This window comes from Vanellus vanellus (assembly GCF_965231255.1).
Source record: "Vanellus vanellus genome assembly, chromosome: 1".
NCBI classification, from domain to species: domain Eukaryota; kingdom Metazoa; phylum Chordata; class Aves; order Charadriiformes; family Charadriidae; genus Vanellus; species Vanellus vanellus.
In genome coordinates this window covers 1,024,473-1,039,795 of record NC_138905.1, presented here as the reverse complement: position 1 = coordinate 1,039,795, position 15,323 = coordinate 1,024,473, and the positions used below count along the sequence as shown (strand labels likewise).

At 64.3% G+C, this 15,323-nt stretch overlaps 1 protein-coding gene across 2 annotated transcripts in view; it reads right to left on the bottom strand.

The window, feature by feature from the left end:
- The window catches only part of SND1 (staphylococcal nuclease and tudor domain containing 1), a 161,364-nt gene that overhangs the window by 133,270 nt on the left and 12,771 nt on the right, over window positions 1–15,323 (bottom strand). For both annotated transcript variants that reach the window (XM_082484025.1, XM_082484026.1), the window contains exons 5-10: window positions 12,203–12,363; window positions 11,887–11,978; window positions 10,273–10,431; window positions 9,734–9,840; window positions 9,380–9,470; window positions 1,382–1,495 (exon numbers count right to left, since the gene is read on the bottom strand). In XM_082484025.1, coding sequence (XP_082340151.1) covers window positions 1,382–1,495; window positions 9,380–9,470; window positions 9,734–9,840; window positions 10,273–10,431; window positions 11,887–11,978; window positions 12,203–12,363 — 724 coding nt within the window. The remainder of the gene's footprint in view (window positions 1–1,381; window positions 1,496–9,379; window positions 9,471–9,733; window positions 9,841–10,272; window positions 10,432–11,886; window positions 11,979–12,202; window positions 12,364–15,323) is intronic.

Sequence of the window (15,323 nt, the reverse complement as noted above, 5' to 3'; positions counted from 1 at the left end):
TGTCGCGTAATCCTGGGGGAAGGTTGGCTCGCCGCTGCCGGCTGGAAAGCCCCATCCTCGCTGGCCGGCGGGAGCGCTCCTCGCCATCTCCCAGCGGCGCTGGATGAGGTTTCCCCTAGGAATAACGCGGGTGCTCAGCGGGGGTCTCAGCGGCTCTCCATCAACCATTTGCCAGTGCGGGGGAACAAATAAAGTAAAGAAAAAAGCAGGAAGCAGGTAAATCCCTGCCCCAAGGAGCTTTTTGGGTGGTTTGACATCTGTTGCCACCAGGCGAAGCCGGGCAGTGCCTGGCTCCTGTGCCCCCAGCCCTGCCGGCAGGGACCGGCTGCCCACTCCGTGCTGAGAGAGGGGCACGGGGATCAAACCGGCACCGCAGCTCCCAGCCCGGCAGCGGCGCTTTGACGGGAGGTGAAGGGGACGCAGCGTGCCACCTGCAGCCACGCGGCAGAGCTTATTTTGGGCGCTTTCATGTCAGCGCCGAGCGCGGGGGCGCGAGGTCCGGGGCACGCCGGCTCGCGAGATGCTCAAACGCAGCACAGCGGAGACCAAACCGCGCACGAACGACGCGGCGTTTTCCAAAGGCTTCAGTCCCCAGGATTCCTGCGTCAGATCCCAACGCTGGAGGTCTCCGCGAGTCAGACCCCGGCATCCCTTCGAGCCGGAGGAGGAAGGAGGGAAGCGCTGCCCGACCCCAGCCAGCCCCACGGCGGAGGGCAGAGATGCCCGGCGCAGCACGGCACGGCACGGCCGAGCACCTCGCTGAGCGGCACAGCGGGGAGGAAAAGGAAAAGCAAAGGGGTTTTGCATCCTATGCATCACCGGCAGCAGCCCCGCAGCCTCCTGCTTGTCCCCACAGCGATGGGCCGCAGGGGAAGGGGAGGGCAGAGCTGGCAAAGGAGCCAAGGGTGCCGAGCAGCCAGACCCCGCTGCCCGTGTGCCACGGAGGGGCGCGAATCCGCAGGGACGGGTCACACATCCGCCAGCACATCCCCCAGCCCCTCGCCCTGGAAATGGGGATCTCCCACCTCCCCAGAGCACAGAACCGCAATGGCACCCGTGATACCGAGGGGGAAACTGAGGCAGGGGACGAGGGAGGCATCGGTGTCGCTGCAGCCATCAGAGTGCCCGGTCAAACCCTCGCCAAGACCTCCTGCGTCCTGTCCGATGGGGCTCCCCCAGGAAGAAAAAAAGGGGTACTTGGCAGAGAGGGGTCGGGCCGGATAGAAGAGGAGCCCCCCCGGGGAGGGGACTCCATCCAGGGATGGTCACGGACGCCGGCGATCGCTGCCCGGCAGAGATGCCGCACCGCCGGGGAGCGGAGCAGAGCACCGTCCCTGTCCCACCCCAGGGTCACCTCCCCGCCACACGTCCCCACGGTCACCTGCGTGCTGTCCCCCTCCAGCCGGGGGGGTCGGATGCTGGACAGGTGAATGGTTTTGTGGTCCCCAGAGTTCAGCTTCACCACGATGGCGTCCGCGTTCAGCACCTGCATCACCTGGGGAGGGAGGGAGGGAGAGAGGACGAGGTGAACACCGTGCCCGCAGGCAGCACGAGCCCCGGAGCCGGGCACCGCCGCGATGCTGCCCGCGCTCTGGCACGTACCACGACCCACCCCGGCTTTGGTCCCTGGCAGATGGCACAGAGTGAGTGGCCCCAATCCCATCCCGGGTGGCCAGTGGGTCACTGGAGCGAACGCGGTGGCCGGCACGGTCCCCTTCCCCGAGCCAGAGGTGCTCAGCGCCAGCCAGAGCCCTGCGAGGTCCCCATCCGAGGATGCCACAACACCCCAGCACATCGCCAGCGCCTGCCAGGGCTCAGCCCCCCAATATTTCACTCCAGAAACAAACCCAGAGAGGGGACTGGACCACGGGCAGCGACAGCGGTGAGTGCACGTAGAGGAGGGAGCGAGCACAGCCCGCGGCCGAGACTCTTCCACCCCACCGGCGTGCAACAGCGTGTCCTGGCCTGGTGGTTCTCCACGCACACCGGGAGCAAATTAATTAGAAAAACTGGTGGCGGAGGCAGGCGGGGCCGCGCAGGCAGGAGGAGGACCGCGGCGCTCAGGGCACGCTGGTTTAATCTTCTCAGTTTTCATTAATGGCCACTCTCCAGCCCAGACCGAGCGGTAGCCGGGTATTCCCGCTGGCACGGTACGGACCTTCCCCTGCCTGCCCGCTCCCAGCACAAACCCAGTCCCTCCCAGTCCCACCAGGGCAAAAGGTTCCCGTGACGAGCGCAGCCCCACACACCCCCCAGAATCGAGCCAGAGCGCGGGGGGAAGCGGAGGGAGGAGGGCACTGACTTGCCCCCCCCCCCCCCCCGTTGCAGCACTTTTTGCCCCAGCAAGCACATCAGTCCCTCCAAACATGCTTAGCCAAAGGGATAACAGGATTACAGGAATTAAAATTAAAGCAGACACCGAGGATCGCCAGGGCTCCTCTCGGCGCGGCAAACCTCCCCCAGGGGACGGCCCTACCCACCGTCTCCCGTCCTCCCGGGACACAGAACCTTTGTTTTTCATAGGCAGAACGGAGCCCAAAGCAGTCCGCGCGCTAACTGGAGTAATCAAATCTCATGCTTCAGGGCATCCTCACGGCCGGAGGGGTCAGGATGGGACCCCAGCAGGGCGCTGGGCACCTACCCCTTCCCTCCCGCAGAAAAAGGCTTAGTAAGAACCAGACGTGAGGATGAGAGACCGCAGCCGGGGGGGCTGCGGGTCAGAGGCGGGGGCAAATCCTGCGCGACGTTACGCATCCATCACGCGCACTCCGCACTTCCACGTCGGCGGCGCGGCAGAAGCAGCGGTCAGATGGCACGTGTGCTCTGGCAGCAGGGCACGCTCTCGCCGGCAGGCAGCCGCTGGCTCCCGGCACACCGGCCTCCGGCACAGCCCGGGATACGGGCAGGAGCCAACAACCCACACCAGGGACTCGCCGAGCCCCTCCGGTGCTGAGCATCCCCTTTTCGGCAGGAATTAACTTGCAGGACCCTTCGCCAGGCTGTCCCGGCTGCGACGGCTCTGCGCAGGGGAGCGGGATGCTGCAGGGCATGGCAGCACCGGGGGACCCTGCCGCTGCAGGGCGCAGGCAGGACACGGCATGCGGCAGCAGGAGCCGAGGGGCATCCCCGGTGCCCACCCCTCCTCGGGCACCCACTCCCCTCCTCCGGGCAGGAGCCGCAGCCCCGGCTCGGCCGCAGCGCCCCATGCGTGGAAGCAGCAGAAGGTGCTTTGCAGCCCCCTCCCCGGGGACCCTGCGGGCAGGAGGGGGCGGGGGGGGACACGACACGGTGACAGAGGTGACAGCAGGAGCAAAACGGGAGACTCAGCACAGCCGCAGAGGCCGTGCCATTTTTCTTGCTAACAATTTCTCAGCTCGCTGTGGCCAGCTTCCTTTATCCAATATTTATTGTGGCTTCACCTGCCTCCAAAAGGCACTTTGATAAAGGGATTGAAGGGATTTTTTTGGGGTTTGTTTTTTTTTTTTTAAAAATCTCTGCAGCTGCTGCTCGCAGAGCCTGCGTGCTCCGCTGCCGCTTCCCCGGGACGCAGCCTTCACCCCCAGCCCAGGCTCCTCCAGCCGGCTGCGTGGCGGGGGGGGCTGGGTGACGCTCTCGCCCCCATCCCTGCTCCCCCCATCCCTGCTCCCCCCATCCCTGCTCGCCCTGCATCCCTGCTCCCCCCATCCCTGCTCCCCCCATCCCTGCTCCCCCTGCATCCCTGCTCCCCCCATCCCTGCTCCCCCCATCCCTGCTCCCCCTGCATCCCTGCTCCCCCCATCCCTGCTCCCCCCATCCCTGCTCCCCCTGCATCCCTGCTCCCCCCATCCCTGCTCCCCCCATCCCTGCTCCCCCTGCATCCCTGCTCCCCCCATCCCTGCTCCCCCCATCCCTGCTCCCCCTGCATCCCTGCTCCCCCCATCCCTGCTCCCCCCATCCCTGCTCCCCCTGCATCCCTGCTCCCCCTGCATCCCTGCTCCCCCCATCCCTGCTCCCCCCATCCCTGCTCCCCCTGCATCCCTGCTCCCCCCATCCCTGCTCGCCCCCCCCCGGGGTAAGAAGCTCAGAGCGGCGCCCGGGCAGTATTTTTCCCACGCCAAGCTGTTCTCGCTGCCAGCGGTGATGCCAACAAGGTTTCCCATTTTCCGCCCCCGCCGCCGGCTTTGCCCCAGCAGCTCCCCCGGCTGCTCACGGGGTCGGGGACCCCCGTGCCCGGGGACCAGCGGGGCCAATTCACCTCGCTGCCGCTGTGCCCCGCGGCTCCCCAGGGCTGCCTGTCCCTGCCTGCTGCGCTCCCTGCCCCGCGGTAATGAGGGCACCTCGTTAGCTCCCCTGGGAGAGGGATCAGGGGTGCATCCCCAAATCCAGGAGCGACTGCCTGCACCTTGTGGGACAGTGACGGTGGCACTCTGGGAGCCGGTGCCCAGCACCGAGAGAGGGGCCGTGAAGGGAAAACTGCTTTTTGAGGGGTTGCGGCGGTGTTTGGCGCTCAGCTCGGCAGCAGAGCAGCTCCCGGGCTGCCTTTGGCAGATGCCTCTGAGATCTGAGATGGTTTGGCCGCGATGAAGGCTCCTTGCAAAGGGATGGGGGGGAAGGAAAAAAAAAAAAGGAAAAAAAAAAAAAAAGACACAGGCACAGCTCATCCACAACCGCCTCCTCCAGCCCGCAAAGCGCTGGAGCGTGGCAGGAGGCGACGCAGCGCCCTGCCAGCGAGGCTGGATGCGGCCGAGGGGCTGCCCACGGAGCCCAACGCGCTCCGGGCGAGCGGCTGCTCTCAACCGCTGCTCCCCCCCACCCCCCCCCACCCCCAGGGGCCCGATCCTGCCCCGCAGCGGGGGGACGGGAGGGCAGAGCCTCGCACAGCCCTCCAGCCCTGCGTACAATCGCTGTGTTATAAACAGCTTTTGGCAGAGGATGGCTTTCGGCACGCTGCGTTCAGCTCTGAGCAACGCTTGTCCCAAATTCCGGGGTGCTGCGAGACGAGCTGACGCAGGGAGTTCGGGAGAAAGCCTCCGGCCTCTTCGCCGTCTTCATTCCACCGCTCTTCTTCTTGCCACTCACGGGCATCAAACCCACGATGGAGGCCAAGCCTTAATTTCTCCCCTAAACCCAACCCCTCTGGCTCAAAGCACCGGCAGCCGACCGCGACGGCAGCGGGATCCAAAATTAGCCGGAGCCGATTTGCCGCGGTTGCTCAATGGTGCAAAGACAGGTTGGGATCTTCTTCCTCCTCCTCCTCCTCCTCCTCCTCCCTCCCTGCCAGCTCCTACGTCAGCTCTGCCGCTGCAAACGAGCACCTCGGCGTTTTGCCGAGCACGGAGGCGGCTTCAGCGCCAGAGCCATCGCTGCCTGCCCGCTGCCTGCCTGCCCGCCTGCTGCCTGCGGGTGCTGCGACCCCTCGGCAGGGTGCTGGGAGGAGTTGGGGGGGGGCTCACGGGGTCCCTCGGGGCGGCCGGGCACGTGCCCGGCTCTGGGTTGAGCTCCGGCGCTCCGAGGTGTGCGGTCATTTGTCCTGATTTTCCATGTCACTTACAATTCCCGGGAAAGGAAAAAGACCAAAAATTGACACGGCAAAACCGACGGTGCCCGGGGGTAGCGGGGGGTGGGGGTGGGCCGACAGCTCCCTAAACGCTGATTTGCACCGGTTTGCGTAAAGAGCAGGTTTTAACCCAAAGCGCGGAAATCCCGCGTCTCCTCGCCAGGCAGCCGGACGGCGGCGCGGCACTCACCGCCTTCGGGGGCTCTCCCCGCAGAGCCAGGGCAGCCAAACCGCACCGGAGCGGACCCCGGGCAAGTGTGCCCAGACCTGGGGGGGACCCCAGCAGAGCGAGGGGCTGTGCCCAGAACGGGGACGCTCAGCGGGATGCACACCGGGGTGCCCTCCGCTCCAGGGATTCCCACCGCTGCCGGAGGGAGGGCTGCCCCACAGCAGCGCCCGGCGATACCGCTGAGCCCCAAACCCACCGCCGACAGCTTTTGCTGCCTTGCCCGCCCGCCGCAGCTCTCCGCCGGCGTCCCAGCCCGCGGGCGAGCTATTCAACAAAATGACGGGCGCCTTCGAAATGCCAAGGAGCGGCCGCCCGCCCCCTCCGCCAGCCCTCCGCAAGCTGCTGAGCAAAGCATGACTAACGGCCCCCGTGCCGGCTCCTGGCGCGGGCTCCGGCAGCAGCTCCTGCCAGCGGCAGGATGGCGCTTCCGAGCAAGCCAGCGCCTTGGCACAGCCGTCCCTGTGCCCACGGGGGAAATCTGCCCGGGCGTTATTTCTCACCACCACAGCGGCACCTCGGGGAGGGACCAAACGGGGTCCTCCTCCCCAGGGATGAGGGTCTCACCTCCGCGACCCCCCCGGGGACCCCCTGGGCTTGGCGTTCGGGCCACCTTCATACATACAGATCCTGGCGACAGCACCGCACGGATGAGCTAAATTAAGCCGGCTGAGATGGGACCGGCAGCGAGAGCTCCCGGCTTTGCCCTGCCCGGCAGCACCACCGCGCGCCCAGCCGGGCACGCTCTGTGCCAAGCCCTGCCGCCGCGGCTGCCGCCACGGTTTACCACACAGCCGGGGCAGGCGGAGACCCCCGAGGCAGGCAGGGAAGGAGAAGGGAAGGAGAAGGGAAGGAGGAGAAGGGGAGGAGGAGAAGGGGAGGAGGAAAAAGGAAGGAGGAAAAGGGAAGGAAAAGGGAAGGAGCAAGAGAAAGAAAAGGGAAAGAAAAGGGAAGGAGAAAGGAAGGAGGAGAAGGGAAGGAGAAGGGAAGAAGGGAAGGAGGAAAAAGGAGGGAGGAAAAGGGAAGGAAAAGGGAAGGAGCAAGAGAAAGAAAATGGAAAGAAAAGGGAAGGAGAAAGGAAGGAGGAGAAGGGAAGGAGAAGGGAAGAAGGGAAGGTGGAAAAAGGAAGGAGGAAAAGGGAAGGAAAAGGGAAGGAGCAAGAGAAAGAAAATGGAAAGAAAAGGAAAGGAGAGGGAAGGAGGAGAAGGGAAGGAGAAGGGAAGAAGGGAAGGAGGAAAAGGGAAGGAGCAGGGAAAGAGCAAGGGAAGGAGCAGGGGAAGAAGCAGGGGAAGGAAAAGGGATTAGGAGCAGGGAAAAAGCAAGGGAAGGAGCAGGGGAAGAAGCAGGGGAAGGAAAAGGGATTAGGAGCAGGGAAAAAGCAAGGGAAGGAGCAGGGAAGGAGCGGGGAAAGAGCAAGGGAAAGAAAAGGGAAAGAAAGGGGAAGAAGCAGGGGAAGGAGCAGGGAAGGAGTAGCCCCCCGGAGCAGCCCCCCTTCCCACCCCCGGCTTCCTCCGCAGCAGGGATGGAGCAGCCGGAAGGATGCTGCGGGGCAGGATCCCAGCCGGGGGCGGGGAGGGGGACAGGGCAGGGGTTAAGCTGACTTTCCAAGAAACGCGGCTGCTGCACATCTCCCAGGGTTTGCAGCAGAACCAAAGCCCCCCCCCCCTTCCTCCATCCCCGGGCGCTGCGCTGGGCGAGGCGGCAGCACCATCTAGTGGGGTGCTTCCCCCCTCCCCGGGCGCTGCCAGCACCCACCCGCGCCACAGGCTCCTCCGTCCCGCGGGATCGGCACCTCCAGGACATCCACCACCACCCAACCACCCAGGGCAGGGGCAGCCCCACGCCAGCCCCACGCCAGCCCCACTCGCGCCCTCCCCTTTGGCACGGCTGCACTCTCCGAAGCGTGCCAGGGCAGGGCGGCAGGGAAAAGGGAAGGAGCAGGGGAAGGAAAAGGGAAGGAGCAATGGAAAGAAAAGGGAAGGAGCAGGGAAGGAAAAGGGAAGGAGCAAGGGAAGGAAAAGGGAAGGAGCAAGGGAAGGAAAAGGGAAGGAGCGGGGAAGGAAAAGGGAAGGAGCAAGGGAAGGAAAAGGGAAGAATCAGGGAAGGAGCAAGGGAAGCAGCAAGGGAGGAGAAGGGAAGGAGCAAGGGAAGGAAAAGGGAAGGAGCGGGGAGGAAAAGGGAAGAAGCAAGGGAGGAGAAGGGAAGGAGCAAGGGAAGGAGCAGGGAAAGAGCAATGGAAGGAAAAGGGAAGGAGCAGGGGAAGGAAAAGGGAAGGAGCAATGGAAGGAAAAGGGAAGAATCGGGGAAGGAAAAGGGAAGAAGCAAGGGAGGAGAAGGGAAGGAGCAAGGGAAGGAGCAGGGAAAGAGCAATGGAAGGAAAAGGGAAGGAGCAGGGGAAGGAAAAGGGAAGGAGCAATGGAAGGAAAAGGGAAGAATTGGGGAAGGAAAAGGGAAGAAGCAAGGGAGGAGAAGGGAAGGAGCAAGGGAAGCAGCAGGGAAAGAGCAATGGAAGGAAAAGGGAAGGAGCAGGGGAAGGAAAAGGGAAGGAGCAATGGAAGGAAAAGGGAAGAATCGGGGAAGGAAAAGGGAAGAAGCAAGGGAGGAGAAGGGAAGGAGCAAGGGAAGGAAAAGGGAAGGAGCGGGGAGGAAAAGGGAAGAAGCAAGGGAGGAGAAGGGAAGGAGCAAGGGAAGGAGCAGGGAAAGAGCAATGGAAGCAAAAGGGAAGGAGCAGGGGAAGGAAAAGGGAAGGAGCAAGGGAAGGAGCAAGGGAAGGAGCAGGGAAAGAGCAATGGAAGGAAAAGGGAAGGAGCAGGGGAAGGAAAAGGGAAGGAGCAATGGAAGGAAAAGGGAAGAATTGGGGAAGGAAAAGGGAAGAAGCAAGGGAGAAGGGAAGGAGCAAGGGAAGCAGCAGGGAAAGAGCAATGGAAGGAAAAGGGAAGGGGCAGGGGAAGGACAAGGGAAGGAGCAATGGAAGGAAAAGGGAAGAATCGGGGAAGGAAAAGGGAAGAAGCAAGGGAGAAGAAGGGAAGGAGCAAGGGAAGGAAAAGGGAAGGAGCGGGGAAGAAGCCAGGACGCACGCTTTCCTGGCGGCAGGAACATGGGCACCGCGGCACTGGGGCAACCCCAGAGCTGCTCTCATGCGTGGGGCTAGCGAGGCTCTGGAGCTGGGCCAGCTGCTGCAAGGCGGTGCTGGCCATGGGCTCTGCCCCACGGAGCCCCCCGGCTCCACACCAGCAGCCCCCTGGGACCGCAGCCGGACACGGCGCTGGGAACGCAGGCAGGGGAGGGGATGGAAAACCATCGAGCCCAAACCACCGTGGGCAGCAGGAGAGTGGAAGGCAGGGTGAGAGCACCCCTGCCAGCCGGAGCGATGGGCACCCACCAGCCCTTCCCCTCCCCTCTGTTTCACCTCTTCCCACCCCAGACCTGCCCGCGGTCCCGGCGTGCACCCGGGCGGTCGTGCCCTGCAGTCCGTGGCGGGGATGCAGCTGAGGAAAAACCCTCTGGGGTTTTGTCTACGCACATGTAGAGAGCTGCAAGGGCAGGCAGGCACCCTGCCCTCCGCCCCCGCGCAGGCAGACCCCGCTGCCCCCTCCCCTGCTCTGCCAGCCCCTCACCTTGGCTACGAACTGCTTGTCCTTCTGATCCAGGTTTGCCGTGGGGGCCACGTAGTCCCTCCAGATCCTCAGCTTGCGCTCCTTGGCGAACCTGGAAGTGGGGGGACAGGCGTGATGCCCGGGCTGGCGGCCCCAGCAGGGACGCATATGCCATATATTAAGCCATCCAGCAAAAGCTCAGAGGCAGTGGGGCTGGGGCAGAATTGCAATGAGAGATCGCATCTCCCTCCCAGCCTGGAGAGCGCAGGGGGTACCCCCCCGTGGATGGGGAGAAGGGGTTGGAGCCACCCCGGGCACCCCACGGGTGCAGCTCGGAGCGGCGCCCACCCCTGCGGCTCCCGGCGTCGCACTCACCTCTCGGCCGCGCGCAGCTTGTCCGCGCCACGGGTGTAGACGGCGATGGACCAGTCCACGCAGCGGGCAAAGCCCTCCTTCAGCAAGAGCTCGGTGATGTTCCCGTTCTGCGGGGAAGGGGAGACGGCGCCGCTCAGCCGCAGGGGACACAGCATCCCCACCTACCCCTGTGCCCCCCGTGCCGAGGAGAACTCACCTCCCCCTGCCCCCCTGCAAGGGAGGACATCACCCACCCTGCTCAGCCCCTCAGATGTCACCGCTCCCCAAAAGCCCTACAAGGCTTGGCCACAGCACCCCCAGGGCTCTCACAGGCCACCCCAGTGATAGCCACCGGGCTCTGCTCTCCTCGGGGGCCGCTCAGGTGGACCACAGTCTTCCACATCCACCAGTAAAGAGCACACAACTCCCAGCTGCCCCGAGCCCCCACCAGCAGCACCCGGACCTTGCAACCACCTTTAGCATCTCCAGCAGAGGAGGAGCAGCAGTCCAACCGCCCGCCGGGACCCTCTCCCGCCCCGCTCCCACCCAGCCCCACTTGCCGGGTGCAGGATGGTGCCCAGGATGTTCTGGTTGTGGCAGCTCTCCAGGACGATCTGCACGTCCCTCTGCAGCAGCCGCGACTCCGTGAAGAACTTGGCTTCGGCCGCAAACGGCTCGGGGACTTCGGGGGCGTCCGCCTCCCGCTTGAACGTGGGGCACTGCGGCAGAGGGGGGACGGTCAGGGCACGGGCTGGGCCCCAAAGCCTCAGCAAAGGGGTGGGAGACCTTCTTGGGGAGGGAGAGTGACCCCCTGTCCCTCAGGGGTCCATACTGGGACCAGCACAGTTCAGTATCTTCATCAATGACACAGACAGTGGGATGGAGCGCACCGTGAGTGAGTTTGCCAACACCACGGAGCCGAGTGGTGCGGTGACACGCCGGAGGGACGGGATGGCACCCAGAGGGACCCGGACAGGCGGGAGGAGTGGGTCCCTGTGAGCCTCACGGGGTCCAACCGGGCCAAGCGCAGGGTCCTGCACCCGGGGGGGGGCAGCCCCCGGTCCCAGCACAGGCTGGGGATGGAGGGGTGGAGAGCAGCCCTGCCGAGAGGGGCTCGGGGGTGCTGGGGGGGATTCTGCTCTGGGGGGACCCCCCCGCAGTGCTGCCTCCAGCTCGGGGCCACCAACATCAGAAGGACACGGAGCTGCTGGAGCGGGCCCAGAGGGGGCCCCGGAGCTGCTGGGAGGGCTGGAGCCCCTCTGCTGGGAGGACGGGCTGGGAGAGGTGGGGGGGTCAGCCTGGAGAAGAGAAGGCTCCGGGGAGACCTCCGAGCCCCTTCCAGTGCCTAAAGGGGCTCCAGCAGAGCTGGGGGGGGACTCTGGGTCAGGGAGGGGAGCCGTGGGACGAGGGGGAACGGTTTGACATTGGAAGAGGGGAGATTGAGATGAGATATGAGGAAGAACTTGTGGGCTGTGGGGGTGGTGAGCCCCTGGCGCAGGGTGCCCCGAGAAGCTGTGGCTGCCCCATCCCTGGGGGTGTTCAAGGCCGGGTTGGACGGGGCTGGGAGCGACCTGGGCTGGGGGAGGTGGCCCTGCCCGGGGCAGGGGGGGACTCGATGGCCTTTAATGATCCGTTCCCACCCAAACCATTCCCCACTCTGCGATTCCAAGGCTGCACGCAGCCCCTGTGCTCCAGCTGCTGACTGTGGGAGACAGGCTGGGGGCTGCACATGGGGGGCTGCGTGTACCGATGCTTTTGTGCCATTTTGCACTGACACAGCCCTTTACCTGTGCCCGGCACCGCAGAGCCCCGGGGCTGCTGCCGGGCCTGGCAGTGCAGAGCTGGTACCCACCGAACCCAAACCCATTCCCATCCCCGCGGTGACACCCCGCACCAGCGTGCACGCGACCAGGGGCTGCAACCAGACTGTTACTGGTGGGTGTGTAAGGACGACACAGCGGGTGAGAAGGCAGCGGTACCCCTGCCTCCATCCCTCCCTGCCCTCGCCCCGCGAGCCCGGCAGCCGCGGGTGCCCGCCCTGCACGCTTGCACCGGTGCCGAAAGGCGCCAAGGAGGACGCGCAATGAACGATGGCGCAAATTCAAGAGGGAACTCGCTGCAAAGGGGAGTGCGGAGCACGTCTGCCACGGCCGGGGCCGGCGGCCGAGCCTCACCTTGATCCCCGAGAGCATGACGGTGACCAGGTAGTAATCAGGGAGGAGGAGGGCTCTCACCACGCTGCCGTCCCGCACGTGCTCTATGATGGCTGCGGAGCAAAAGCAGAGAGGTTGGTCCTGCTGCGGAGGGCTCGGCGGGAGCCGCGGAGCCGGAGCCGGCTCTCCTCCATCCTCCGCAGCGAGAGGGTGTTGGGAACGGCACCCCAGCAGCGCGGCGCAGGCAGCCATGCCCCGAGGCCACGTACAGGCAGGAGACGGAGGATGGAGGACGGGGCGACCCCAGCACCCAGGGCCAGAGTCGGTGCCAGCTTACCATTGACTGGCTTCTGGTGCATGGAGTCCACGAAGTGCCGGGGGTTTTCGATGGTGTACTTGAGATCCCGGATGGTGTGGGAGCCCGTCCCCTCGCTCCACATCCCCTTCTTGGCACTCTTGGCTTGCTCCTCCAGCTCCGCCAGCCTGCTCTGCTCGGGGCTGCAAGGACAGGAGGAGATGGGGTGAGACCAGGCAGGACGCTGCGGGTTCCTGCATGTTTTATCACCGGGAACATCCATCTTCCAGGCACTTTTCCGGACGCTTTAGCGATTTGACCACTCACGTCTAGAAAAGGCAGCGCCTGGGTGAGCTGGTGAGCGATGCTTCGTGCTGCTGACAGCAGCGCGCAGTAAATCAAAGTAAGTTTCTCCGGCACGGCAGCAGCGCCATCGATGTCGGGATACCCCCAAATAAGGCTGAGGAGGATAACCCACACCACTCCTTCAGCGGCTGCTTTGTGCACCGTGATGGAAAGGCAGCCTCGGCGAGACGGCTGCCCGCGGGTCCCGCAGCAGCAGCCCCGAGCCCCGGCGCGGCAGAGGACGCTTTGGCAGAGGAGGGACGGCAAACCCAGGCCCTGTACCAAACAGCAGAACGTCCCCGGTCCCGCGCAGGCAGGCGGCTGCCTAAGGCAGAGCACAGCGGCCGCAGCCCCCTCCCCGCGCCGAGGGCAGCCCTGCCCGGTGCTGTTCCAACCCGTCAAACAAATTCAGTAAGATTTGCGTTTTAGCACAGGCTGGGAGAGGTGGGGGGGGTTCAGCCTGCAGAAGAGAAGGCTCTGCAGAGACCTCCGAGCCCCTTCCAGTGCCTAAAGGGGCTCCAGGAGAGGTGGGGAGGGGCTCTGGGTCAGGGAGGGGAGCGATGGGATGAGGGGGAACAGTTTGACACTGACAGAGGGGAGACTGAGATGAGATGTGAGGAAGAAATTCCTTTTTGTGCGGGCGGTGAGCCCCTGGCGCAGGGTGCCCCGAGAAGCTGTGGCTGCCCCATCCCTGGGGGTGTTCAAGGCTGGGTTGGACGGGGCTGGGAGCGACCTGGGCTGGGGGGAGGTGGCCCTGCCCGGGGCAGGGGGGGACTCGATGGCCTTTAATGATCCGTTCCAACCCAAACCATTCCATGATTCTATGATTCTTCAGCTCAGGGAAAAGCAACAACCTGATGAAGCCCAAACTAGCCGCAGAAGTGCCCGACTCACGCAGCTGACAATGAGTGGTTGAGAGTCACCTCACACACCCGTTAATTAACGCACCCTTTGAATGAGGAGAGCAAACTCGAGCAGCGCGGCACTCCAGGTGATGTTTAATTGCAGGAAGCTCAGTCCTGTGCTAACTGCGCCGCACCAGTGCCGATGCACCACCAGCCCTGATGCACCGGTGACGGAGCTCATGGCAGCGGCATCACCCAGCCTGGGGCGCTGCACGTCCTGGTCCTGCTCCACGGGGGATGCTATCTGCTGGGTGCTCGTGCAGGAGGAGGTTGAAGACCCCCGTGAGCCTGAAGCCACCAGAAGGTCCCCATGTGGGTTCCCAGGTCCCCTTAGCACAAGCGGTGGATGACAGCACCCACCCTGCACCCCAATTTCCCTCCTGCCGACACAACAGACCACTCCAGAAGCACCTGAAAAGTCCCAGGCAGCAAATGCCCGGGGGGACCTCGGTCACCTCCCCGCTGGAGCGGGGTGGCTGTACTGCCACGCGACCATCCCCCGGTGGGATGAGCGGTGCGGCCACAGCCGATGTGCTCCTGCGGCAGAGCCAGGGCAGGGGGCTTGCGACGGCGTGCTCCCCCCTGACCTGACCTTCGTCCGTCCTCCTGCTCGAGCGACACCCACCAGCAGCCATCGTGATGGGGGCGTATGGATTCGGGGAAAGACAGATAACGACGCAATAGCCACGGGCTAATTTACAGCAACGCACCCACCGAACCACAGTGGTGGTCAACATCCGACTCGAGCCAAATTTGGAAGAAATTAACATCTGCAGTGGGTATGTAAATGTGACTATGAGTCAATCATCTCACCCCCATAATTAACGAACAGCCCAAGAGCCCTTTGAACTCTCCCGCACGGCCGCGGGCTGCACGCCAGGACCTCCCCTTGGGCAGGGACACCTTTCCCAGTTACTCCTCGAGACTGGGAGAGTCCTTGCCACAACGGATTCTCAGTAGGCGACTAACAGTCACACTTTGAAATCTCAGCTAAGTGATACAAAGGACTGATGGCGCACATATAATCCTTGAGCCATCAACCGTTGACTGAGTCTGGGACTTGGAGGGGATCCAGCCGCACCCAGACTCCGCTCGGAGAAGGAACTTGGAAAGCAAGGGGGTCCCTTCTGAACCTTGACTCTGCGGGAGGGTGGGACGGCCCTACAGAGGGCTCTGGCCAGGCCGGACCCACGGGCTGAGGGCAGTGGTGTGAGGGTCAACACGGCCGAGTGCCGAGTCCTGCCCTTGGGTGACACCAACCCCATGGACGCTACAGGCGTGGGGCAGAGTGGCTGGAGAGCTGCCCGGTGGAGAAGGACCTGGGCGTGTTGGTCGACGGCCAGCTGAACGTGGGCCGGCAGCGTGCCCGGGTGGCCAAGAAGGCCGACGGCATCCCGGCCTGTGTCAGGAACAGCGTGGCCGGCAGGACTGGGGCAGTGACCGTCCCCCCGACTCAGCACCGGTGAGGCCCCACCTCGAGTGCTGTGTTCAGTTTTGGGCCCCTCACGACACGACAGACATTGAGGTGCTGGAGCGTGTCCAGAGAAGGGCAACGGAGCTGTAAGGGGTCTGGAGCACAAGAAGGGTCTGGAGAACTTGTGAGGAGCAGCTGAGGGCCCTGGGGGTGCTCAGCCTGGAGAAGAGGAGGCCGAGGGGAGACCTTCTCGCTCTCTACAGCTCCCTGAAAGGAGGGGGTAGCGAGGGGGGGTTGGTCTCTGCTCCCATGGAACAGGCGATGGGACAAGAGGAAACGGCCTCAGGTTGCACCAGGGGAGGTTTAGGGTGGATATTGGGAGAAACTTCTTCACTGAAAGGGTTGTCAAGCACTGGCACAGGCTGCCCAGGGCAGGGGGGGAGTGGCCATCCTGGGGGGTATTTAAAAGACATGTAGATGTGGTGCTGAGGGACATGGT